Source organism: Lacerta agilis, chromosome 5 (genome assembly GCF_009819535.1).
Source record: "Lacerta agilis isolate rLacAgi1 chromosome 5, rLacAgi1.pri, whole genome shotgun sequence".
In the NCBI taxonomy this organism is placed as follows: Eukaryota; Metazoa; Chordata; class Lepidosauria; order Squamata; family Lacertidae; genus Lacerta; species Lacerta agilis.
The window spans coordinates 32425181-32452059 of NC_046316.1; the positions used below are offsets into that span (position 1 = coordinate 32425181).

The following is a 26879-nucleotide window of genomic DNA, read 5'->3' on the forward strand; positions in this document are numbered from 1 at the left end:
TTCCTGCCTGAGGCAGACTCGAGAAAGCTAAGCGAGGTCGGGGACGGAGAGCCGGGGGGGGGGGCCTCGCTCTTTCGCAGGCTGCCGCTCGGCTTTACCGCGCCTTTCCTTTGCGCCCCGCCCAACCGCTGTCCATGTGTGAGCGCGCGCGCGTGTGTGGCGCCAGCCGACTGTCTCCGCTGAGGGGAGCAACGGGCCCTTGGCTCAGCGACGGCAGCAGGAGCCCGCGCGGCGCTGCTGCTGCTGCTGCCATTCCGCTCCAGAGCGGCGCTCGCGGCGGGAGATTGGGGCGCGCGCCGCCCCCGTGTCACGGATTAGGCGAGGCGAGCGGCGGGCGGCGGCAGCAGCAGCGGCGGCTGGTCTCGGCCCCGCTCATTGTTGGGCCATTGTGGCGGCGGCGACCGGCAGCAGCAGCGGCAGCTGCCGCTTCTCTCTAGCCAAAGCCCTCAGGCGAGGCGGACTTGACGCGACTCTCCGGGCAGCCATGGCTTTATGGTAAGCTGCCGCGCTTTCTCCTCTATCGAAACGGGGATGGCTTCGCTGCAGAGAGATGGAGAGCGGGGACGGGGGCTGCGGGAAGGCAGCCGGAGGAGGGTGGGGGTGCGTTTGCCTGGCGCATCTGGCCGACCCCTACCGGAGGCGCAGGGCTGGGCTGCAGGCACCTTGCGGTCCCATTCAGAAAGGGCCCGCTCTGACGTGTTGACGAGGCGCCGACCCTCCGCCAGACAAACATGTGTGCCTCGAGGGGCGGGGGAAGCCTCGAAGCCCTTTTCTTCCTAGTTCCGCCTCTTGCTGCCACAGCCGGATGACCAGCGGCAAGGAATCGCGAGCTTAGGGGATCGGGAAGACGTGCTCTCTGGCTGAGGGTGATCTGACAGATCCCTTTCACTGGCCATTATTATATACCGTGTTTCCCTTAGAGCATCGCCTCTCGGGAACATGCTGTGCTGGAAAGGTGCTGTTTGGTATGATCAGGGGTGGAGTTGATCTGGACAACGGGGCGGGCGGCAGTTCCCGCCCCCCTTTGAAATGTGACCGAAATGAAGCCGCTTCAGTCGTTTCCAGATGCCGTTTGTTTTTAAAGGGACGCTTGGAAAGGGACTGCTCATTTCAGAAACAACATTATAGATCTCTCTCTCCCCCCCACTGGGATTTGCAAATCCGCATAAGGATTTGCTACCCCATCCCCACCTCCAAGCACCCCCTTTCCTGGTAAGTGGCGTTTGCCCTAGAGATTTATTGCATCTGTACCTCAGACTCATTCTTCACTTCAGAGCTGCAGTTTTCTCTTTGCCTTCCCTCAGCACTTTCGCAGCTATGTTATTGATTCCCCAAGGACTTGCAGGTTGCATCAAGATGGCCTTGAATGCAATACAAATACCTTCTGGGGGTGGGGAGAAGAAAGCAATCAAGACAATAAGATGGAACTGAGAAGACGCTCAGGGAGAATTTTCACCCTCTCTCTATCATAAATAGCTTTCCTCCTTTCCTTTCCCCATTTTATTGTGAGTGCAGAATATGACCTTTATAACTTACCACGCCATTATATATATTAGAGTTACTAATGTCAGGATTAACACAAGATTCTGTTCCTAATTGGGTTCAACTGTAAATTGAACAGCAATTAGCACTCTACTAGGTTTTCAGCCTGGTAATTGCTCTTGTTCTAACAGGCACTTTCTCCAGGGACATGTTGAAATATTGCCTGTAAATAGCATTGCCAGAATATGAAAAATAAATGTCTGAAGAAAGTGAGGAAGGAATAGCAACTTTGTGAAATTGCTCTGACTAGAATCTTGTATTGCCTTTAAATAGATAAAGGCTTGGCATAACCGTAACCTAGCTTGCTGTAATATATTTTAGTAGGCCAACTAAATGTAAAATTGATTGTATTTTAAAATATTGCTTAATGATGTCACATTTCTGGACTGGATCTCCAGACAAAGGATAATTCATAAGATTAGCAATTAATAGGACTGATACGACTGTAAGAATAGATTGGGTCTTGAGAAATTAGGAAGTCCAAGTTGAAAAGTGCTGTCAAATTCTAAATTGCTAGGAATGTGGCTAGACAGCAACAGTTAGAGATGTCATAAACTGGGATTCTAGTGATAGAAGCTTTTTTATTTTTATTTTTTAAGAAAACATATACTGTATCTGAACTTGGAGTTTTTGTTGCTAGGGCTGTTGGTGTTTGGGCTATATAAAGCTGAAAGGTTTACCAATATTTGCTTATTTTTAGCAGCTATGCTAATGTTCAGTGTCAGGAAACATTTTAAGATCATAACAAATTATATTCCATTGCTAAATGTGCTCACTCAAAAATGAGCCTAGGAGCAGTTTACACAGTGAATCAGTGCACTGAAACCATGAGTTTAGTGAATTCTGATGGGGTTTTGAATGTGACTGAAAGTTGAGTCACACAACCCTCTCAGCATGTTACCATCCTCAGAAAATACTCAGCCTACAATGAGTTGACTTGGGAGAGCAGTGTGACTGCTGCTGGCAGGCGCTGAGTTTGGCACAGTCATTTTAGAGAGTTGGTAGCAGTCATTTTCCTCCCCCTGGCCTAGTAACTTGTCCTCTTGTTTCTAAGTGGAACTTAACGCAGCTAGCTCTGTCTGTTTTCTAATTGGAAGTAGAAAGTTTTTATTCTATTAAGCGGTAGTTTATACAATTGATTCTTAAATGCATATATTTTCAACTTAACAAGGGTGGTGCATGTACAGAAGGAAACCTCGTGTCCGCATCCCTTGCATGGGTTGAAATTATGCACTCAAAAGTATACAGTGGGCGTGTTTGCTGGCTTTGGATCCCTCTGTTTAGATTCTGTGTAATTCCGGATGTGGGATTAGTTACTGTACAAAGCACTTAACATTCATTTGGAGGAAGTGAACATAATTCATTTGCTACTTCCTGCGTTACCGATTGTGAAGAACAGGGTCTGTGATTTAGGCCTCCCCTGCAAAGCTGAGCAGGTGATCTGAGGTGTCAGGCTTTGCAAAGTGGCCATCTGTTGGGTGGTTAGATACATACAAAAGTGGACAAAAGTACATGGGAAACATACTGCTGGGCATGCATATATGTAGACAGGGATCACATTCACATTTGGAACTTAGTTGCTAAAAACAAATCATTAATGCACATAATATTTAATTTAAAAAGAGTTTGATAAATAATACAAGACAAAGACTATGTTTGCATGGCACACTGAACCAGGGTGCTGAAGCTCAAGTCTGGAGACCAAATGTGGCTCATCAGGCTCTTCTTTCTGGCCAGGCCACACCCCCATTATCTCTACCTCATACCTTAGCTTTGTGCTGATAAAACCAAGGTTGCAGGTTCAATCCCCATATGGGACAGCTTTATATTCCTGCATTGCAGGGGGTTGAACTAGTTGATCCTCAGGGTCCCTTCCAACTCTACAATTCTATTATTCTGTAAGTGCTTTTGTCATGTAGTTCAGACCGGCAAAATGGTTAACACTATTGTTAGTTCTTTCTTTTTTTAAAGATTTTTTAATAATTTTCTTTTTCTCATAACAAATATCCAATATCAATAACATTCATTTTCCAATTTCCCCCCTCCCTATTGACTTCCCTCAGCTTCCATTTCTAGTTTATTACATCAAATGTTACATTCTGCTGTTTGTATATAGTACTATGTTATCACATTGTTAAATTTCTTGTTCTCTGTAAATAAAATTGTAAATGTTTATTTAAATCCTGCCAGCGAGTCCATGGTTTGTTTTTGTTTTTGTTTCTGCAAATATGTTGTAAAAGGTTCCCATTCTTTTTTCGAAATCACTATTGTCCTTTTCACGCAATTTGTCCGTTAACTTTGCCAACTCTGCATAGTTCATCAACTTTTCTTGCCATTGTTCTTTTGATGGTATTTCTCCAGTCTTCCAGTTTTGTGCTATTAAGATTCTTGCTGCTGTTGCGGCATACATGAATAATGCCCATTTTTTCTTTCGGCAGCTCTTGTCCTAAAATACCTTACAAATACTATTGTTAGTTTCAAACAAGCTGATTTCACACAATCATTGCTGAATGTTAGACTAAGTTTTTAGCTAAGATTAAGAAAAACCAGTCTCAGTTCCAGACTGCAAATGCAACCTCTGGTTAAGCAAAAGCAAGCACTTTGGAACTTCTTCTCCTGGGTGCATGGTATGGGAGCAGGAGCGTATGTGAGCCCAGAGTTCGAGGCAGCTCATTATGGAGTGCATGCATAATTCTAACTTGTAATTTAACACCAAGGCTGCCAACCTTTTAGGGGCTGTGAGAACATTTGCAAGCCAGAGAAACACACACACACACACACACACACACGGTGCATCGAAGCATACAGCACAGCCTGTTCTATTGGCTGCAAGAGAGAAATCTGTGTGTAGAGGGGATAGGACCTGGTGGGCACCAGGGAAGGCCTTTGTGGCTGCATGTGCACCCGTGGGCACAATATTGGTGGTCCCTGGTTTCATGTGACGTCCCGATGTGCCCAAAATGTCAGTAACTGTTGACAGCTGGTGTATACCAGTGGTCAGAATGTTAGATTTTGATCAGGGAAATTTCCGGGTTCAATTTTCTGCTGACCCATGCAGTTCACTAGGTGACCTTGAGCTCTCTCCATCTAACCTATATCACAAGGTTGTTGTGAGTGTGATATCAGTTAAGTCTTGGGCATGTTGCCTTGGGCTCCTTAGAAGAAGGATGGAATACAATCTAATGAATAAATTAGATGTGCTTTTTTATGGACTAGTATCTACTGCATATGTGTGTGTGTGTGTGTGTGTGTTTCACAAACCAGAACTGCGTATAAGCTACAGGTGGGTAGCCGTGTTGGTCTGCCATAGTCAAAGCAAAATAGGAAATTCTTTCCAGTAGCACCTTAGAGACCAACTGAGTTTGTTCTTGGTATGAGCTTTCGTGTGCATGCACACTTCTTCAGATACACTGAAACAGAAGCTGCGTATAAGCTGTTCATTTTAAAAATGGGGGGGGGCTTCCCCTACCACCCAAACGACATGTTACTTTTGTGTTGTAATAAGGGTATTGCCTACCAACAGGTCATTGGTTAAAATCCCATTGCTCACATGCGTGTTATTAGAGGATACACCAGTCTGCTAGCTGTGAGCGGATTAGGAGTGTATTGAAGTAATGGGATGCTTAGAATAATCATGCCAGTTGACCTTAAAGAAATTTGTAGCAAACAAGCATATGGAATGAACTCTTCTCCATGAGCAGAAGGCCGCCTTACTTTGATACCTTTGCTCTGAGTCAGGTTTAAAAATCAATGGAATGGTTTACCTTGATACAGAGGCAGCATTCGTCAGTATCTTTTCTACACACAATAAACAACCAGGGTAACCTAAGATCTAACTACTTCCCTCTTGAAACTTCTATGTGATCTGTTTTATTACGATTTTGCTACACTAATTTGTCCATCCTTTATGTCCAGTTGACACTCGGAAGAAGAAAGAAAAAATGAGCCTATCATACACTCTTTGCAGGGCAATACAAGAGCAATACATAGTAAACAGCCCATAGTCACTTCTGAATAAGTATGCAGAGCATTGCATTGTAAAATCAACTAAACTGTTGTTAGAAAGCAGACATATTAAATGATTGTAATAAGATTTTACAGTACTTTCAAGTGACAGAAGTGCTTATATATCTTAATCATGTTGTCATCTGCAATGTAACTGCTTAAGCTTTCACGGAGCTAATCTTAGAGCTCACTTTGTACATTCAAATGCAGTTTGCTGCCATTTTAATGTTTGAAATTTCTGCATAATTTGATGTGAATATGTATCAGTTGAATGTTTGTATGCCTTTGTTTGCTTTGTGTTATTGATTTGGCTTGACACATTTTCTTCAGTTACTAAGTTGCTTTTATTGTTATTATTATTAGCCAGCACACGCACTGTATAAGAAATTTGCTGTGCCCTGGTAGCATAAAAGGAAATAATTATCTCTGTTAGTCATTTGCCTAGTCATCAGTGGGACTATTTAGAAACTCAGAAGCTGCAACAGTGAGGGAAAAAAAATATCCCCAGTTCTGAAGAACTTATATAGATAGTTATATAGTTACTTATATAGATAACCAGTAGCCACCTAGTTGACATTGGTGCAGTTTTCAAAAGTTCAGTCTGCCAAAATGACATCCATTTGTATCCAAACACAAAGCCTGCTACTTGATCGCAGGAACCATCATGCAAAATTTGCTTATAACATTCATAGCATAAATTTGCCCAATATTTTGACCAGTCAAATGCCAAACCAAATTCTTGTTTCCCTCTAAATGGTGGTAATATAGTCAGCCTCCTGCAGGCTCTGTAGGCTCTGAGAGAACTTCAGTTTTCAGAATAGATGGTGAAATAATTATGAGAGACCTTTTTGGGCACTCTTTGCCTACTCAGCTTTTTCTTTGCTATCAGATTATTTGGACACTGAGTGTTCAGTATTTTTATTATTTTGGAGGAAGATGGCACACAGTGAGATAATTGGATAATGTCAGCGTTGTGATAGCAGAATGACTTGAATTGTTATTTGGTTTTGAAAATAATGTGTCGATTTATAGATGCAGATGTCTTCTGTTTAGAAGAGAGAGATGATGTAAATACATTCTACTGAAATTATTGTTGAACAACCTATAAATAGCCTATCCTTCAACTCAGTTTGCCAAAGCCAGTTAGGCAGTCAGAGCAAGTTTTGTTGAAATGAAAGGGGCTGAGTGCTGGAGTTAGATACTCCAGTTCTATTAAAAGATGATAGAAGATGAATGCTTATTAAAAAGATTTTTCAGAAACTTTGCAGAGCTATTTTTGCGCAGTCTACAGTTCCACCTTAGCCTGATCCTGTCAGATGCTATTTTGCAAAATAAGAGTATAGGTTCATGTGCCAGGATTTCTGTGGCTCCTCAGAGTGAAGAGCATGACACTGAGATTGCATCACAAGAATTCCAAAACAGCAGCACGGCTTGATAGTACTGTGCTGATAACAACCAGGAAGTACCACTGCATACAACAAAGCAAAATCATTTTCAAGCCCACCCTCCAAAATTTTGGGAAGATTATTGAAGTACATATGAATTGCTCAGTTGGAATAAACCCTTACTTTCATCTTGGGATAATCAAGTGATAATGCTGTTTATGGCTGCAAGGCAAAATTACTGCTTAATGGTCCAGGACGGTTGATAGATTTTTCATTAATGGGAGCTAATTGTTAGGAAGTAGTTAGAGAATGCTGAGTGTTTTGAGTAAGAGTTAGCAGAGCTGGGAACATTACGCCTACCATGCTAAGGGGGAAGACAGCTGATGTAAGAGGGGTATGTGCTGCTGTGTGTGCATGTGAAGAGAGAGAAAGAAACCACTTTTGGAACCGGGTAGAATACAAAGAGAGAAGCTGTGAATGAAAGGCTGGGAGCATCTTGAAGTGCCAGCGCCTTTCCAGGGATCTGGTGTGGCATAGTAGATATTGCCTCTTAGGACAAGCACTGCTTTCATGTATGCTCTGCTTGCATATTTGTACATAAGCCAAGCATTATAAAAATGCCAGTCTCCAGCACTCTCTTCCCCAAAAGAAAGCAAAACCTGGGAGGTGACTTTCCTGGAACTTTTCACCTCTTAAAGAATATGGAACGATATCAGCATATAGCTCACAGGCCTAGTAAATTTGAGTTAGTATTTTGCATATGCTTATTTTTTACTGGTTAAGATATCTATAGATAGCATTTCACCCCCTTCAGCTTACCACTCACACCTTCTTTTGCTTTGATTTCCGATGTCTGGTTTTGTCACTTCTCTAAATCTACCAGGGTGCAGGTGGCAGAACCAATGAGGCTTGCAAACTTGCCTGTTGATGTTACTAATCACAGTTCCTTTTTCATACCCTGCGTTTTGTTTCTTTGCCTTCAAATGGTTTATGCGGGGGTGGGGTGGGGGGTTGCTGAGCTCACAGGGCTTATTTTGCAGAATCCAGCTCCAATGTGCTTGACATTTCCATGCTTGACATTCTCAGATAATGATCTTGGTTTATATGAAGAGAGATCTCAAGGGCTTTTCTGCTGAGTTAAGGTTATGTGAATCAAGTACAGGTATATATTTGAGTAGAGCTGTGAATTGCACCCCCAAAAGTAGTTAGTCCTACAATTATTTATATGGTGAAAGGGATATATCAACAGACTTAAGGTATGGCATATTAAAGACTGTTATGAGTTTACCAATGCATGATAACAGTGTATGTCTTGCCTGGAGAAAAGTAGTGAAGGAACAAATGCTTTCTTACAACAGTGTGGTGTAGTGGTTAAGAGCAGTAGTCTCATAATCTGGGGAACCGGGTTTGTGTCTTCGCTCCTCCACATGCAGCTGCTGGGTGACCTTGGGCTAGTTACACTCTCAGCCCCACTCACCTCACAGAGTGTTTGTTTTGGGGGAGGAAGATAAATGAGAATGTTAGCTGCTTTGAGACGCCTTCGGGTAGTGATAAAGCGGGATATCAAATCTAAACTCTTCTTCTTGTTCTTTACATATTTACTTTGTGCAGTAAAACAGAGAACTTGGCTCTTGGTGTAGTGCATTGCCACATAGTGATATATTGCTAGGAAGGAGCCTACCATGAATGTATAGTTGTTTTCTTTGTTTAGGGTGAAATCTTATGGCCCCTGGGAGGGCTTGGGGCTGTGCTAGGGGAAGACCAGGAAATGGCTTGGATTCAAAATTATCCCAGTCTCCTGATGTGCCCCCAAAGCAGGGAAGGCTTGAGATCACAACTCCCCCCCCCAGCACTTTTTTTGGGGGGGGCAAGAGCGCAGTGTGAGAGTGCGGCACCCAAAATAGCCACCATGATATCACATGAAACAACGCAATGTCCCAATTTTTCCAGAGCAGTTAGTAGGTATATATCCAGAAGATATGGCTACCTCTGAAATACAGGTCAGCAAAGGCCATTCCAGTTTTCTAACATGATGCTTTAAGTACCAATCTATGGATTCATGATTCATATTTCAAGAAACAAATACTGGTTAGTTACAGCTGTTGACAAGCTAAGAGCATCATCAGTATATTTCCTTGGAACTTTGTCATTGGCGTGAGATGTTGGATGAGACTGCTATTGAGCACTGTATATTTTCCCATTCTATTTTTGTGGCTAGATGGAAGGACTGGAGAGGAACAATAAGCTTGGGTTGCGAGCACAAAGTAACATGGAACAACCATTCACTGTAAGTTCATTGGTAAGTGCTATGGGCTGATGCTTCATGATGCATGAAAAGCTGCTTATCAGACATGTCTGCTTGAATGGTGTGGATATTGGCTTGAACCCTGTTTTCTTGTGAAGCAAGCATCCCAATCAAGCTCAAAATACACCCTGGAACATGTTGTCAGTCTTTCCAAAATGTACTGAGTTGGCATAAAATAAAAAAAGTTTATGAATGCTACTTATTACTCTCCATCTGGTCCATAACTTTTTACTTTTACTGAGCTCCTCTGATAATCATATTATTGTTGATAAGTTATATCCTAAACCACTCCTTTAAAGCCTTTGTAGGCCCAGACTTAATTAAAAATCACAACTTTTAAGGCTTGAGGTAGACATGGCAGAAGATGTAGGGCTGCTGGTAAAAATAGGACCACCCTCTCCTCTTTCCTCTCCCTCCATAATGTCTACTACTACATAATGTATGGTGAGACATCATCACAGTGAGAAAATATCTTTGCTACATTTAAGTGGCTGCCACTTGGGGGCACAAGGAAACTCTCAGCATGGTGGCATGATGCCAAGTGCTTAAATTGCGAGGAGGAGGCAGAGATGCAGGACTGCTGTTTTCTTCAACAATCTTCCTTTCTCACTATGTCTTTGCTTAAGCCTGAATCATGTCTCAAACTTCTCATATTACATTCCTGTTTATGAAAGAGGCTGAACAGAGTGGCTACGGTTGGTTTAAAAAGTGGCGACCGAAAGCTTTATGATTCTGACTTGTGTGTGCGCAAATGTGAAAGACAACATTTCAGAACAACAGCAGCTGTGAAAAATATAGCATAATGGGCATAAAGTGCGCCTCTCTTGCATCATTAAGCAAAATGATTTTTGGAAAGTTGTGTGGTTTTGAAAGTGTGGTTGTGTGCATGTGCATGGAGTAGCTGGGGGTTGGTTTAATGGGATACCCCCTCCACTATTTTGCAACAGCATTGATGGAGCAAAATCGAACCTTGCTGAAACCGTAGGTTGCAACTGCTAATTGTGGCTCAAGATTTCAGCTTGAGTTCCTTGGATAAGTTCAGTAACCAAAGTGAAATGCAATTTGTGCTGTCTGTTTTAACAGAAAAGGCTAGCAGCTATACCTGACCACACAGATGTTTCACTGAGCCCAGAGGAGCGTGTACGTGCCTTAAGCAAACTTGGTTGTAACATCACAATAAATGAAGACATTACTCCACGGCGCTACTTCAGATCTGGAGTGGAGATGGAGCGCATGGCATCTGTATATCTGGAAGAAGGAAATCTTGAAAATGCCTTTGTTCTCTATAATAAGTTTATAACGTAAGGATTGGTCTGGAGTTATGGATATCAACCTGATCTTAATTTTTAGAAACGGCAATTTTAAGCTGGTGGAGTGCTAGCAAATTATTCCAAACGTGTCTGAAAAAAGGGGTCTTGCTAGGCAATGACTTTAGAGCTCAACAAATATGCCCTCATTTCTTACAGGGCACACAGAAGGCTTTCCTAACTTCTGCTTCCAAAATACTGTATTTTCCAAGCATGTGAACAGTAATTACTTTTATACGTGGAAAATACTTCTTTCTCCCAGATAGCATGTCAGTTGTGATGTGAACACTGCATGCAATGCAACTGCACTAGTGTCACAGAGCCTGGTCGAAAGTGTATGTTAACATTAGTAGTGATAAACAACACAAGCCTCACCTGGTGCTAGGGATTTTCACAGTTTTTGTTCACTTCATGTTTTTAAGTGATCCAACCTGATTCACACTTCTTGGATTAATACGCAGATCAGAACACAGTTATTTTTCCGTTTTCACACTTCTCTGAATTTTGTGATATAGCTGTCAGCTGAAATGTGTATTCAACTGCCTCTTTTAAGCTAAAATGTGTATTTTAGGTAAAAAAACTATTAAAATTGTATTTTATGGTAAAATGTGTACAGAAAATGCACATTTTCCTATGATTTTTTAAAAAAGAAATTGCAGAATCATGCAGAAATTGGACTGAATAGACTCGATGCAAAACTTACATGAACTGGGAATAGACATCCTTTCATCCTTACCTGATGCCTCTACCATTGTGTTAATTTATGGGACAGACAGTTTTCCTTTTTTTAATGTTTAAAGATGGAGCACTCAAGAATCAGGAGTTAGATGTTACAGCAAACTTGAGGCTGCCATCTTAAACATCAGCTTTGTGTCCCTTCTCCTGTCCATAATGATTAAGGATATTCAACATACAGAAGCATTTCATTACTCTGTAAGCTTCCTTGTCAATGATCTGCATGGATACAGAGAGTGATGATGTAATATTATGCATGGAATATCACATGCTGGCTGGGATGTTGGGACTTGTAGCCTGAGAGCATATGGAGGGCACAGTGTTGGCTATCTGGCATTTGAGATAGGGGAGAAACAAGACACAGGATGCTGTTTTCATGGGTTGCCTCACGTTTGCCATATATCCTAGTTTCACAATCAGAATTAAAGGAATCAGTCTGCAAACTTCCAGACCTTTTCAAATGCAGAAGAGCCTGATAGAGTTTCCTTTAATTAAGATGAAACAGGCTCATCAGGCAGGACAGTAGGCCCCCACTCATCAGAATGTGTGAGCTTTGGCTACACCATGCATTGCTGGAGTTGACTCCTGCCTTCAACTAGTATGTTGCTAAAATTGATGGTTGTAAAAAACTCAGGGAAAGTGCAGAGATGGGGTACATATGAACTATGTGGCTGCTGTTGCATCATCACAAAGCTAGGGCTCAAACTGAGATGAGGGATTTCTACTGGGTGATTTAATCTTGCATGTTGCATTTTGAATACAGCTGTATTCCCCCCTACACACACACACACACACACACAGAGAGAGAGAGAGAGAGAGAGAGAGAGAGAGAGAGAGAGCAGCTTTTTATTTAACTCTTGTCATGCATCTTCAGTGCCAATAACCAATGCATACCTTAATAAGCAGTCAGCAATTACAATGGCCACTATCGCCATGCCAATGACTAATTTCATTCTAGCAAGCAACCTCCATGAATTAGAAACTGCAGTATTTTGCCAGTAAATGGGGATATGGAGCCCTGCCAGTCTTTCCCATATAGAGTCAATAAACTAGGGTGCCAGACTGCATTCTGTTGCTGAGTCACTAATCCTGCCACACATCCATCCCCTAACCTGAAAGTGAGTGAGTGGAAGCTCGCTATGCCATTTTTGAATTCCTTTTGTGCACCTGTGCCTGCTTCTGGCACTCTCTTGGCAGAGTCTTTTCCCCTTCCTCAAGCCCAATTTTGTTCCCAGACTTGTTGTTGTTGTTCAGTCGTTCAGTCGTGTCCGACTCTTCGTGACCCCATGGACCAGAGCACGCCAGGCACGCCTATCCTCCACTGCCTCCCGCAGTTTGGCCAAACTCATGCCAGTCGCTTCGAGAACACTGTCCAACCATCTCATCCTCTGTCGTCCCCTTCTCCTTGTGCCCTCCATCTTTCCCAGCATCAGGGTCTTTTCTAGGGAGTCTTCTCTTCTCATGAGGTGGCCAAAGTACTGGAGCCTCAACTTCAGGATCTGTCCTTCTAGTGAGCACTCAGGGCTGATTTCTTTGAGAATGGATAGGTTTGATCTTCTTGCAGTCCATGGGACTCTCAAGAGTCTCCTCCAGCACCATAATTCAAAAGCATCAATTCTTCGGCGATCAGCCTTCTTTATGGTCCAGCTCTCACTTCCGTACATTACTACTGGGAAAACCATAGCTTTAACTATACGGACCTTTGTTGGCAAGGTGATGTCTTTGCTTTTTAAGATGCTGTCTAGGTTTGTCATTGCTTTTCTCCCAAGAAGCAGGCGTCTTCTAATTTCGTGACTGCTGTCACCATCTGCAGTGATCATGGACCCCAAGAAAGTGAAATCTCTCACTGCCTCCATTTCTTCCCCTTCTATTTGCCAGGAGGTGATGGGACCAGTGGCCATGATCTTAGTTTTTTTGATGTTGAGCTTCAGACCATATTTTGCGCTCTCCTCTTTCACCCTCATTAAAAGGTTCTTTAATTCCTCCTCACTTTCTGCCATCAAGGTAGTATCATCAGCGTATCTGAGGTTGTTGATATTTTTTCCGGCAATCTTAATTCCTGTTTGGGATTCATCCAGTCCAGCCTTTCGCATGATGAATTCTGCATATAAGTTAAATAAGCAGGGAGACAATATACAGCCTTGTCGTACTCCTTTCCCAATTTTGAACCAATCAGTTGTTCCATATCCAGTTCTAACTGTAGCTTCTTGTCCCACATAGAGATTTCTCAGGAGACAAATGAGGTGATCCGGCACTCCCATTTCTTTAAGAACTTGCCATAGTTTGCTGTGGTCGACACAGTCAAATGCTTTGGCGTAGTCAATGAAGCAGAAGTAGATGTTTTTCTGGAACTCTCTAGCTTTCTCCATAATCCAGCGCATGTTTGCAATTTGGTCTCTGGTTCCTCTGCCCCTTCGAAATCCAGCTTGCACTTCTGGGAGTTCTCGGTCCACATACTGCTTAAGCCTGCCTTGTAGAATTTTAAGCATAACCTTGCTAGTGTGTGAAGTGAGTGCAATTGTGCGGTAGTTGGAGCATTCTTTGGCACTGCCCTTCTTTGGGATTGGGATGTAGACTGATCTTCTCCAATCCTCTGGCCACTGCTGAGTTTTCCAAACTTGCTGGCATATTGAGTGTAGCACCTTAACAGCATCATCTTTTAAAATTTTAAATAGTTCAGCTGGAATATCATCACTTCCACTGGCCTTGTTGTTAGCAAGGCTTTCTAAGGCCCATTTGACTTCACTCTCCAGGATGTCTGGCTCAAGGTCAGCAACCACACTACCTGGGGTGTATGAGACCTCCATATCTTTCTGGTATAATTCCTCTGTGTATTCTTGCCACCTCTTCTTGATGTCTTCTGCTTCTGTTAGGCCCTTTCCACTTTTGTCCTTAATTGTGGTAATCTTTGTACGGAATGTTCCTTTCATATCTCCAATTTTCTTGAACAAATCTCTGGTTTTTCCCATTCTGTTATTTTCCTCTATTTCTTTGCATTGCTCGTTTAGAAAGGCCCTCTTGTCTCTCCTTGCTATTCTTTGGAAATCTGCATTCAATTTCCTGTATCTTTCACGATCTCCCTCACATTTTGCTTGCCTTCTCTCCCCCGCTATTTTTAAGGCCTCATTGGACAGCCACTTTGCTTTCTTGCATTTCTTTTTCATTGGGATGGTTTTTGTTGCTGTCTCCTGTATAATGTTACGAGCCTCCATCCACAGTTCTTCAGGCACTCTATCCACCAAATCTAAATCCTTAAACCTGTTCTTCACTTCAACTGTGTATTCATAAGGAATTTGATTTAGATTGTATCTTACTGGCCCAGTGGTTTTTCCTACTTTCTTCAGTTTAAGCTGGAATTTTGCTATAAGAAGCTGATGATCTGAGCCACAGTCAGCTCCAGGTCTTGTTTTTGCTGAGTGTATAGAGCTTCTCCATCTTTGGCTGCAGAGAATATAATCAATCTGATTTCGATGTTGCCCATCTGGTGATGTCCACGTGTAGAGTCGTCTCTTGTGTTGTTGGAAAAGAGTGTTTGTGATGACTAGCTTGTTCTCTTGACAGAACTCTATTAGCCTTTGCCCTGCTTCATTTTGATCTCCAAGGCCAAACTTGCCAGTTGTTCCTTTTATCTCTTGACTCCCTACTTTAGCATTCCAATCCCCTATAATGAGAAGAACATCCTTCTTTGGTGTCATTTCTATAAGGTGTTGTAAGTCTTCATAGAATTGATCAATTTCAGTTTCTTCAGCACTGGTAGTTGGCGCATAAATTTGGATTACTGTGATGTTAAAAGGTCTGCCTTGGATTCGTATCGAGATCATTCTATCATTTTTGAAATTGCATCCCAGTACAGCTTTCGCCACTCTTTTGTTGACTATGAGGGCCACTCCATTTCTTTTACGGGATTCCTGCCCACAGTAGTAGATATGATAGTCATCCGAACTGAATTCGCCCATTCCTGTCCATTTTAGTTCACTGATGCCTAGGATGTCAATGTTTATTCTTGCCATCTCATTTTTTACCACATCCAGCTTTCCGAGGTTCATGGTTCTTACATTCCAGGTTCCTATGCAATACTTTTCTTTACAGCATTGGACTTTCCTTTCGCTTCCAGGCATATCCGCAACTGAACGTCCTTTCGGCTTTGGCCCAGCCGCTTCATCAGCTCTGGATCTACTTGTACTTGTCCTCCGCTCTTCCCCAGTAGCATGTTGGACGCCTTCCGACCTGAGGGGCTCATCTTCCAGCGTCATATCTTTTATATGCCTGTTGTCTTTGTCCATGGAGTTTTCTTGGCAGGGATACTGGAGTGGCTTGCCAGTTCCTACTCCAGGTGGATCACGTTTGGTCCAAACTCTCCACTATGACCTGTCCATCTTGACCTGTCCATAGTTTCCCTGAGTAATTCAAGCCCCTTCGCCACGACAAGGCAGTGATCCATGAAGGAGACTTACCTTAACACAATAGGCTGCATTATGGATGCAGACAAGCGGCTTTCCATGCTGCCTTCTCATTCACCCACCCCCACACTCACATCTGAGAAAAGGAAACAGAAGTCTTGCAGCAACTATGTGTTCTGGGGAAAGCCATGTGAGAAGTTAAAAGGGAGAGTCTTGAAGCTCAGGGGTGGGTCATAAGCTTTTCACTCAGAAGGTCCCAGCCTCAGTCCTTCAGTCTAAATGTTCACAACTATTCAGACTGGGACACCTGCCTAAGTTTTAAGGAGTAGTTATCAGTTGGAAGTATTGAAATATTCAGTGCTGGGCTAGTACCCCCAAGGAAAGAGGAAAGAAGAATTGAAATGGAAGGAAGAGAAGGATTGAAAAATTACATTGTCAATTACAACAAACAAAGAAAGTAGGTACACCAAAGGATGGTTCTAGTGCTTTGTTTTATTCATTACCTATAGTTTACAAATATATTCTAAACATAGCATTGACTGCAATTGAGAAACATTATTTTTCTGGAATTGCTGTATGAGAATGAGTGGCACTACAGCATAGTAAATAGTAAACGAATTGTGCACTGAGAACCGACTGTAGAACTGCAGTGTTGTAATTTAAAACCCAAAGGTATAGAAAGCTGCTGTGAATTAAAAAAAAAAAAAAAGGAAGACTAGGTCCAGCCTCATATGATTTATGCAGCCAGCTTTTGTTTCTGCAGGAAAAACAATGGTGTTGTGGATATTTCTCAGACATGCAAGGTGGAAAATGTGTGTGTCTCATTTTCTAGTTTGTTTGTAGAAAAGCTGCCCTGTCATCGAGACTACCAGCAATGTGCAGTTCCAGAAAAACAGGATATCATGAAGGTAGAGTTGCTTAAAAACAAACAAACCAGGCATTTCAAAGGACTTCTTTTTCTTTTCGTGAACCAATAACAACAGCACCACCAGCTCTGTTAAGGCATTGGGCCAGATGTTTCCATCGGTGCTGAGTGCTACAGTATGAACTCTGGGTTTGGAAGCCATGTTCTTCTATGGAGACCAGACTTTATACATTTACCAAGGCAGGAGTGCCATCATGACCTTTGAAATATATCAGTAGCAAACACAAGGCCATTGAACAGCCATGTAAATACAGTCATACCTCGGGTTGTGCTTGCTTCAGGTTGTGCGAATGCACCGAACCCGGAAGTACCGGAACAGGTTACTTCTGGGTTTCGGGGTGCGCGCATGCGCAAAAGCACTAAATCGTGCTTTGTGCATGCACAGAAGCACCGAATCGCGCTGCGCACATGTGCAGATATGGCACTTCAGTTTGCGGGCTTTTCATGTTGCGAACGAGCCTCCGGAACGGATCCCGTTCGCAACCAGAGGCATTAATCAAGGATAAAGCTGGTTCACAGCTCTGAGCCTTAATTTTTTTTTGGATTTAATTTTATACTAATAGATGAATTGGTTATGAGATCAAGATGGTGATCTGGAATGGGAGGAAAGCAAGTATTTATATCCGTGCATGCATGCACGTATGTATGTATGTATGTATGTATGTATCTATTTTATTTTAATTCTCTCTAACAAAGAAACTGAAGGACATAGCCTTTCCAAGAACTGATGAATTGAAGAAGGAGTTGTTAAAGAAATATAATGCAGAATATCGGGAATATATGCAAGACAAGGTAAATTCCACCAGAACATTTATATTGTATGTGTTTTTAATTATATGTGCACTCCATCATCAACATTCTGCATAGCAAAGCTGGCAAATATATAAACCTTTAGTAAGGAACCCTATATGTGAATAACATAATTTATTTAGCTTTTAAACTTTTTGTGGTAGTGGTGGTAAGTAACACTGTTACTATTGATGATAGTAATAATAATAATAATAATAATGTTAAAAATGAACAAAAAGTGAAACTGAACACTAACATATCAGCTATCTATTGAGAAACCAAAGTCCTTTGTTACCTCTTGATCCACGAAAGTGTTCCACTGGATTGATGCAAACCCTCCATCCCCCGGCAACACAGACACACAAGTAGGCAGCCATGCCCAAACAACATGGGTGCCAAGAACTGTACGGCCCACAGGCAATGCAGCCATATTCTGCACTGCCCTGTTCCTTGCCAAAAAGTTTGGCCAAGAATCACAGCCAGCAATAAAAGTGTGTCAGCTCCCTGACATTATTTATTTTTGCCAGTATTCACTGCCTACACTCATGCTCATAGAGGAAAGGACAAGTGTGGGTGGTGCAACTGAAAGGGTCAGAGAGCTATGCAGCCCGGAGGGGGGGGTATTGGACTGTTTACCCAGAAGTCTGTTTCTTAAGGTCCAGTACTAGATGTAAGCCCTGCAGGGGGAAAGCTACAGGCTGAAGGTTTGTTCAGCATTCTCCCCATCCCCATAAGCTCCTGGCCTTTAAATAGCACTCCACTTTATATGTGAATGGGACAAGTATTTAAACAATTGGATCTGCCATGTCTAATGTGGTTTGAACCACTGTGGGCTGTACATTGGATTTTTTCATGTAATACATTTTTTCAGGGCAAATGCAAAGCTGAATTACTCAAGAAGCTAGAGCAACAGAAACTGATAGAAGCAGAGAAGAAGCGGATTGCACAGATTCGTCAACAGCAGCTGGAAACAGAACAGTTTCAGTTCTTTGAAGATCAACTGAAGAAGCAAGAAAGAGCCCGTGATGAGAAAACTAAGGATAATTCAATTACATCTGAGCAGACTGATGAGAGCACGTTGTCGTCGTGCATTGCAACACATCTGAATAATTCTTTCCCCACAACAATTGCAAACAAGAGCGATGGACAGTCGTCTCCTATAAGTCGGGCCTTAAAGCCAGCTGCTACTCTAAGTGCTGTTCAGAGTAAGAGAGCAATTTTGTTGTTGTTGTCTTCTTCCCATGTTATTGCACTGTTAGACTCTATAGTCAACTGTGTGGCTAAGGTTCGCAACAGGTGGCATCCAATATAAATCAGAACATATGAAAGATTTCATCTAAAAATCTGCACAATGCCAATGATCAAAATCCCAAACAGTTGAAATGTTATAGCATAGAGCATGTTCTGAAACTTTGATACATACATAGGTATCTTTTATCTGGTTAGAAATGTGTTTCCACGTTCTGGGTGGGGAGCTCTGTAACGGTTGCCCAGTTACTTGTTCAGACCTCCATTTGAATTGAGTGGTTTTTCCCTAAAAAGGAAAAGCCATGAATAAATAATTGGCAGTTCAACCTAACGAAGGTATCCAAGACAATACCTCACTCATGATATGGAAGTCAAGGTGTGCATTATGTTGTGTGTTTGTGACTGACTTCTAGTATACCCTATTCATTGGTTTGCTCAAGGGAAATATTTGGGTCTCAGATTTCCCTTCTTTCAGGCTTCCATTCACGTAGCTTGCATTCTTCCATGCCCCTAGTTCACCTTCATAAAGCTGTTTCTCTGTATTCCTCATCACTTCTTTCCCTTTGACTTTAGCTTTTTAAGTCACTTGAACCTCTTTGAAACCATGATTCTGGAACTATGCTTCCAAAAGTTCAATAAATTCTGTTTAATAACTGCTCATTCATCCTGGAATGTTGCTGAACAGCCCAAGGTCAGCTAATGACCTTCATGGTTGAACAGGGATCCCAAACCAGCTTTTCCACTACATCACACTGGCACTCAAATCCTAAAATGCACACACCAAATAAGTGAGAGTGCAGCAACTCTTGTAGCTGTCCAACCTATATAGCTTGTGATATTTTACAGAAATTTCAGCCTCTGTTTGTTGCACAAGCCATTTGCCATAAGCAAAGGGCAAATGAAACAGGCATAGAAGAAAATCATCGCTAGGAGCGGGACAGTCACTTGCAGTGTCTTCATATCTACCCTGAATTCTGACTGTAGCTAGGTGGTGTATAAATTTCCAAAATAAATGAATAAATACAAAATAAATTATTCAAAAAATTAGCCTCCCAATTTGAACATGTACTCAAGTCAGTCAAGTGCTTTTTAAATTGTATTGTATAAGAGCATTTTAATACTGTAGACTTCTGCATAAATGTAAAAAGGTAAAGGACCCCTGGATGGTTAAGTCCAGTCAAAGACAACTATGGGGTTGCGGCACTCATCTCGCTTTCAGGCCGAGGGAGCTGGTGTTTGTCCATAGACAGCTTTCCGGGTCATGTGGCCAGCTTGCACTTGTGGTGCAACGGAACACTGTGACAGAAACTGCTAGGTTGGCAGGAGCTGGGGCCGAGCAACGGGAGCTCACCCCATTGCAGGGATTCAAACCGCCGACCTTCTGATCAGCAAGCCCAAGAAGCTCAGTGGTTTAGACCACAGCGCCACCCCCGTCCCGTCCCTTACCTTTACCTCTGCATAAACGACACCCTTCTCTCTCTCTCTCTCTCTCTCTCTCTTTAGACAATGTGGCTGAAGGGCTGCGAAGTGTGGTTCTGCCCAAGGATCTTTGCCACAAATTTCTCCTGCTAGCAGAGGCAAATACAGTAAGAGGAATAGAGACATGTGGAATTCTCTGTGGAAAACTGGTACAGTTGAACCTTCACATTTGTATGGGGAAGGCACTTTTGATAGTACTGTATTTTCCTGTAATGAACTGATATCAGAGCAAAAGCAGATGTGGAGTGTAAGTGTGCTACATAATTGACTTTACTTCTCAGAAGTTCTTACTGAACTGTGGTCTGCTGTTTGCCTTTGGGGGGGGAGGAGCATAAATCATTGATCTTGGGCAATGGGAAGCATGTAATGCTATTAAATCATTCTGCTGTGAAGTTAGACTCCACTAAAGGGTTTTTAAAAATGGTTTTCATGAAACACAAATGAGAATGTGTTGCAGGAAAGCCAATATTAAATATAGTGGGAGCTAATGCTGTGGCATATCAGATTCTGAATATCAGATTTTGTGTGTATGTATGAGTAGAGAGAAATTATAGCAAATATCGCTTAACTATTATTGCTTGGATTTTGCTTCCTAGGTAAATAATGCACACTGTTGCCTAAGGTTCATTTTACACCAATAGCTAACTGCGAAATGGTATCTGAAACATGACTGATATATAAAGTACTCAGCCTGGCGCACAGGGGAAAACATACACAGATATCAAAATAATATATATTCTGGCCAATAAGAAGATTAAAAAATACTGCATTGTGAAACCCAACCCTATCTATGTTTACTGAGAAGTAAATTCCATTCGCAAGTGAGTGTGAATAAGATTACATACTAAGAAAAGGTAGCATTTCCTGCCGTATCTTTACATAAGCGTGGCACACACTGGCTGTAGCTCAGTGGTAAACCATGTGCTTTTAATGCAGAAGGTCCCATGTTCAGTAGGTAAGGGTTGAGGAACAGTGCTGTCTGTATCCTTGGAGTCACTTCCAGTCAGTGTAGAAAATAACAAGCTAGGTGGAGTAAAGCTTTGACTCAGTGAATATGGCAACTTTCGATCTTCCTTCTAAATGCTTGTCCGGGTATATAATATTTTAATATCAGTGTTGACCTCCATCATTGCTGCTTTGTCTGTTACTGTGATGAACCTGAGTATCACTTGGTGTAAATCAGCACCACGACTATGATAAGAGTACTAAAAACTGATCCAGTTGGTAATGGTGATGGTTCTGGGGGTGGACGTACGGTACTTGTTCCCAAAGCTATCTGGCCACACTTTTATTTTACAGACCCATAACGAATTCACTATTACTCATGTGATAGTGCCAAAACAGTCTGCGGGGCCAGATTATTGCGACATGGAGAATGTGGAGGAGCTGTTCAGTGTTCAAGACCAACACGATCTCCTCACTCTGGGCTGGATCCATGTACGTATATACATAAATATGCTGTGGATCTCAGTGAAGAAATAGGCAGAAGACAGAAACAATATTTTTGGTAAACTATTCTAAGGGTGTGCAATGGGGCAGGGAATTGGTTTTGTTTTTAAGCCTACGCCCTTTTTGCTTTATCTTCAGTTTAGTTACATTGGTTTATTTCCATTTTACTTTGGTTTAATTTTTCCATGGATTTCAATGGAGACCCATCTTGTCTGCTACTGCCTGTAACAGGGCACATGCACTGACATTTGTTTTTCACATTTGCTATTGTTTTATGCTTGTCTTAATGGAAAGTGAAAGGTCGTGCATTCAGTTTGTTTTCAAAATGAAAGCACTATTCCTAGGCTATTCCTCCTTAACCTTCCTGCTACTCACATGTACCAAGTGTTCTGCAGCCCCTTAGGGCGCTGCAAATCTTTCAACAAGTACAGGTCTGTCTACTTTTGTTGACTAGATCTTCAGATTTGTTATGCCTACACAGAAGTGCTTATGAAAGCAGGGAATATTGTCATCCCATTTTTTTAAAAAAAAATTCCTCGTGTGACAAAAGAGGCAGATGCATCCATTAGGAGACATTATACTACTACTACAGCTACTACTACTAATGATGATGATGATGCATTAAAAATATATATTCTACCAGTTTAATTAGGATACCACAAACCAGGACACATTTTGAGCTTTAATACATTTAATTAAAACATTTGCTTAAAATATTTTTGCTTAGGCAACTCTATCCAGACACGGAGATGGTTATGTGTTTTAATCTTTCTTACTGTTAATTGTCATTGTTTTAAACTGTTTTACTGATGTACCTTGAAACCGTTTAGATGTTTTATTAGAAATAAGTGGTATTCAACTGTTGTTAAATACTGTAGACAAATTAACAAATAAATCATTAAATGCTGCAGCCGTACAAAAAAAAAAGGCATTGCAAGAATATATATAGCAACTCTAGGTAGGTGTATAGACACTGATCTTTTCAAAATTTAAAGAGCAGTCACAGGGGAACAGTGACCAGGACTGTAGGGAGAGAAGATGTTAACTTTTTCCTGAACACAGCATTCCTGATTAAAATGCTGATGTAATTTTGCAAATGTATTCCCTCCCACAATTGACTCTGGTAAATACGACTAACTGGCATATACTTGCAATGTGCATTCCATATGTCTCACTTTCCTTTGAGTAGAGGTGGGCACGCATGCTCCCAGACCTGTCGCTCAGCATTTTTGTTTTTGTTTTTATCGTGCTGTGTGTTCATACCTGGCCTTAGTGTTGCTGGCAAATGTTTAGGCTCATATTGGAGTGCTGTGTGCTGCCTGAAGGGATCCATACAGAACAGAGCACATGCAGAAATCGAACTGTGACCGCTGAAGTATGTTCAGCTCATGCCACGTTCAGCCTCAAAGCCAAAGAAATGTCCTGAACAGTGGCGCAGGTGAGCTTGCCAGTTGGACATGTGCCAACGCAATTAAATAATCACTTCAGCATGTGCCAGGCATTGCCTCCCCTATCCCCCAAGTGCCTTGAAAAGTTTTGCAAGAAAACATTTGCTTGGGGACTTCCCATCCCATTTTTGGGGTGAAGTTTAAACTTCAGTCAGTCAATGGGGAAATTACTCTGGTGAGGCTGTTTTGTTATTGTCACAGGAGTCAGGCAGTTAGCACTGTGCACTGTTTTTTCAGCTACAAACAAGAAATACAAATTCCATCCCCACCCCTTGTACATCAATTGTTTGTACAGTATGTCTGACCAAAAAGATGCAAATTCTCTATCTATACCTGCCAATTGAATTAAATTTTCCATGTAGTTAGTTTGTCATTTTCAGCCCCTATTTCTTTGATATAGTTTCATGGTCAAAGGCTTTAGTTTTCTGTTCCTTTCAGTAATTTCCCTCTCCTTACCAGCCCACCTATGGTGCAGTGAGTAACTTACAACAGGTACCTTTGCTATGACTGTGAAGAACCCTCTTTGCTGATGAGAATTGTCATGCTGTCTGTTTGGGTGAAGGAAATAACATAAACAGTTGCTAGAAAATCACACAACAAGCCTTCAGACTAACTATGATTTCTCCTTGATTGTATTTGACCTTGATCTGTTAAAAAAAAAATCCACCCACTAAGTAGACATTTTACTTTCTTTCTTTGTAGACACATCCAACACAGACGGCATTCCTATCCAGTGTTGATCTTCATACACATTGTTCTTATCAGCTAATGCTACCGGAGGCTATTGCAATTGTTTGTTCACCAAAACATAACGAGTAAGTTATTTCCGTCTCTCTCTCTCTCTCTGACTCCATCCATCAGCAATGTTCAGAAAGATGTATCTGTACTCAGCGAACTACAGAACTACAGAGAAAGTGAAGGGTTGAAGTACAGGGTTGAAGTACAGGTTTGGACTGGAACTGTACTGTAACTTGGACTGTAACTTGGACTTAATTCTTATTGTTAATTCATATTGGCAATTTTAAGCAGTAATTTAATTTCAGGGTCCCTCTTTTCTTTTAAAGATTTTAATCAACCTATTTGTATTATTTACATATTACAAACATTGATTCTTACGCTATTATAATAGAATACAGCAAGATCAAAGTTTGGAAAATGTGAAGGTATGAAAACGGATAATTGTGGCTGACTCACTTTCAATGCAAATTGCAAGCCCTTTTTACCAATAATAGTAGGAAGCCTACTCATATCTCCCCAGGTGCAAAATGCAGGGTAGTGAGTCCACATGCACTTTGCATATCCTCATCCACTCCTCACCAGAGGCAAGTTACTGTGTTGGGTAATTTTGTGCTATAGGCATTTTTTTTTTTTTACTCCGTTTATTTGGCGGGGATGTTAATTTGTAGGCATATTTATTTTGTGGTGCAATTTTGCTTTACTGTTGTGGGGAATGGGACAAGGGAAATAAGGAGATGAACTTTATTTCAAGCGTTGAGCATAAAACTTGAACATAAAAAATACGGCATTGGACCATGTATCCCAGTGTGACCTCGTGTGATTGGCAGTGGCTTCTCCAGGGATAGGTTCCAAAGCAAGCATCTCTCCTAGCCTTGCTACTTGATATCTTTCTAATTGGAGATTAAATCTGAGACTCCGCCCCCCATGTAATGTGCAGGTGCAGTCAACCTTGATTGATTAAGTTAAAAATTAAATGCTTAATCAACTGCAATTATTTTTGTCTGGTTTAGGCAAGTTCAGAATTTTCCACAGCAGGATCTACTTTTGGGATATTACTCTACTCATGATGTCACACTGGCTGCAGTGTGGCATCATTTGCATCATATGTGTCCGATACGTGAGGCAGCAGTTACAATCCTACATATGTGATGCAAGTGTGCTACAGAAATAACCCATTTCATCACTAGGGGAGAGAGAGATTACCCCTTGGAAAGTATCTTCTTCTCTGGTGAAGCAACCCTCTCTCCTAGCACCTGCTGGTGCATCATTTATAAATACAATTGGGCAGAGCTGGATGAATCTTAAGCAACTTTTCTTTCATAGGAAGCTGTTACAGTTGCTGTATACACACACCTCTTCTTCTGCTACTGCTGCTGTATGGAATTGAGCTCTCTGTGTCTTAGTCCTCAGGCATGAGCTTAAATTGAAATGCTCCTCTGGCAAACTCCCTAAAGTTGCTCATGCATCTGATTTTTCACACATTATTGAGACGTACATTTTTATTTTTATTTTTTGCTATATTCTGTTTGCTTCCTTGGACATAATACTTTCTTTGCTTTCTAGCACGGGAGTCTTCAGACTTACTAATGCTGGCATGTTGGAAGTTTCTGCTTGTAAAAAGAAGGGCTTTCATCCTCATACCAAGGATCCTAGACTATTTAATGTAAGCGTTACTTCTCAACAGTTTGGCTGAGTATGTCTGTCTGTCTTGTGTTTGTTTGTCCAGCACAATGTCTTGCAGGAGTGAATTCCATATTATTGTGCGAGGAAGCACTTCCTTTTGTCTTCCTTGAATCTCCAAGAGGGAGAGAAACTTCTCCCCATCCACTCTCTCCTATCATGCCCCTGACCTTATTTAACTCTTTTTCTAATTTAATAAGCCCCCAATACTGTAACCTTTCCCCAAAAGAGAGTTGTGCTCTATCATTCTGGGTGTTCTCTTTGTTTGCTTCTGGAGTACGCAGAACTCATCTAGAAAGTGGGAGAGAGGAAATGTGAATTCTTCTTCTCCTTCCCCTTCACTGGAAATTGTTATTCTTGCCTGGTGAGGAAGAAACATAAACTGCATAGGTTTATATATGTATGTAGATTCTCAGCCCAGCTGGTCTGAAGTAAAAGACACTAATTTTAAATTTAACTAATAAGTTAAAAGTGTACTCTCTTCCATCCCCCCCCCAATTGTTCCTGCTTTTTGGTCACAGTAAAAGAACTGATTTTCCGACATCACAGACACCAAACATCCGCTTTCATAAGGCTGCAGGGAAAAAATGTGGCTGGTCTTACATTGACCAAGAAGTGACTTAGGTTTTATACACACCATTCAAAGCATATGAAATGCCCCCCCACCAAAAGCATCCTGGAAACTAGTTATTTAAGGGTGCTGGGCATTGTGCGCCATGAGGGTTAAACTACAGTTCCCAGAATGCTTTGGGGGAAGTCATGTGCTTTAAATGTATGAAGTGTGGGCAGCCTGAGCCTGGGGAACTACTGCCTCCAATTTGATATGTGAGTTACAAGAGATGGCAAGGCAAGGATGAGGAGGGAGAATGCTGTTTTATGGGCACCATGGTTCCTTCCCTCTGAGCCAGCACTAACCTCCAGGATAAGTACCATATTTTCAAAGGGAAACACTTTCATGACCTGCTGTCTCTTAAATAGCATGTTCTCAATTGACTTTAGAGGCAGTTTGCCTCTGGCAGCAGATTCCTCACCGACGTACATCCATGATTGATTTTGGCGACTTCTTTTGCAGATATGTAAACACGTCGTCGGGAAAGATGTACAAATAACTGTATTGGACCTGAGGTGATGTGGATGGGAAAACAAACCACCTCAAAAACAGCTGCCCAAAGGAGAACATGGCTGCCAGATTTTCCTACAGTGTTTTCCAAAAGTTACTGACATTTTATATTTGTACATTTTAGATTCAATAATTCAATATTTATTGCCCTTTCCCATTTTGAGGTTATTTTGTGGTTCTGTCATGATAGAGTTCATGGTGGCATTCAATCAGGATATGTTATGATGCTGAAATACTATGAAAATAAAGTGGACTTGAAACAGTGACAGTGATGGAACATTTGCAGCGCATCTGAATTTTCTATCTTGGATTCCATGACTTTTG

The 26879-nt window shown here is 41.7% G+C and overlaps 1 protein-coding gene across 3 annotated transcripts; it reads left to right on the plus strand.

Moving 5' to 3' along the window:
* Window positions 1-405: 405 nt before the first annotated feature.
* On the plus strand, window positions 406-26832 carry STAMBPL1 (STAM binding protein like 1). 3 transcript variants are annotated; one of them, XM_033149208.1, is made up of 11 exons: window positions 406-495; window positions 9151-9231; window positions 10321-10538; window positions 16512-16587; window positions 17301-17396; window positions 18265-18598; window positions 20145-20269; window positions 21420-21557; window positions 23720-23832; window positions 25319-25418; window positions 26508-26832. In XM_033149208.1, exons 1-11 carry the CDS (start codon window positions 493-495, stop codon window positions 26562-26564), a joined length of 1341 nt encoding a protein of 446 aa, XP_033005099.1. In that variant the 5' UTR covers window positions 406-492; the 3' UTR covers window positions 26565-26832. The 3 variants fall into 3 exon arrangements, with proteins under 3 accessions (XP_033005099.1, XP_033005100.1, XP_033005102.1); XM_033149209.1 differs by having other exon boundaries at window positions 9151-9219; XM_033149211.1 differs by lacking the exons at window positions 406-495; window positions 10321-10538 and having other exon boundaries at window positions 9151-9219.
* The last annotated feature ends 47 nt before the right edge of the window (window positions 26833-26879 follow it).

Coding starts and splice junctions, on each gene's coding strand:
- STAMBPL1 (XM_033149208.1), top strand. Junction 10,539..16,511: donor CTCTATAATAAGTTTATAAC/GTAAGGATTGGT, acceptor CTCATTTTCTAG/TTTGTTTGTAGAAAAGCTGC. Junction 20,270..21,419: donor GAATTCTCTGTGGAAAACTG/GTACAGTTGAAC, acceptor TTTATTTTACAG/ACCCATAACGAATTCACTAT.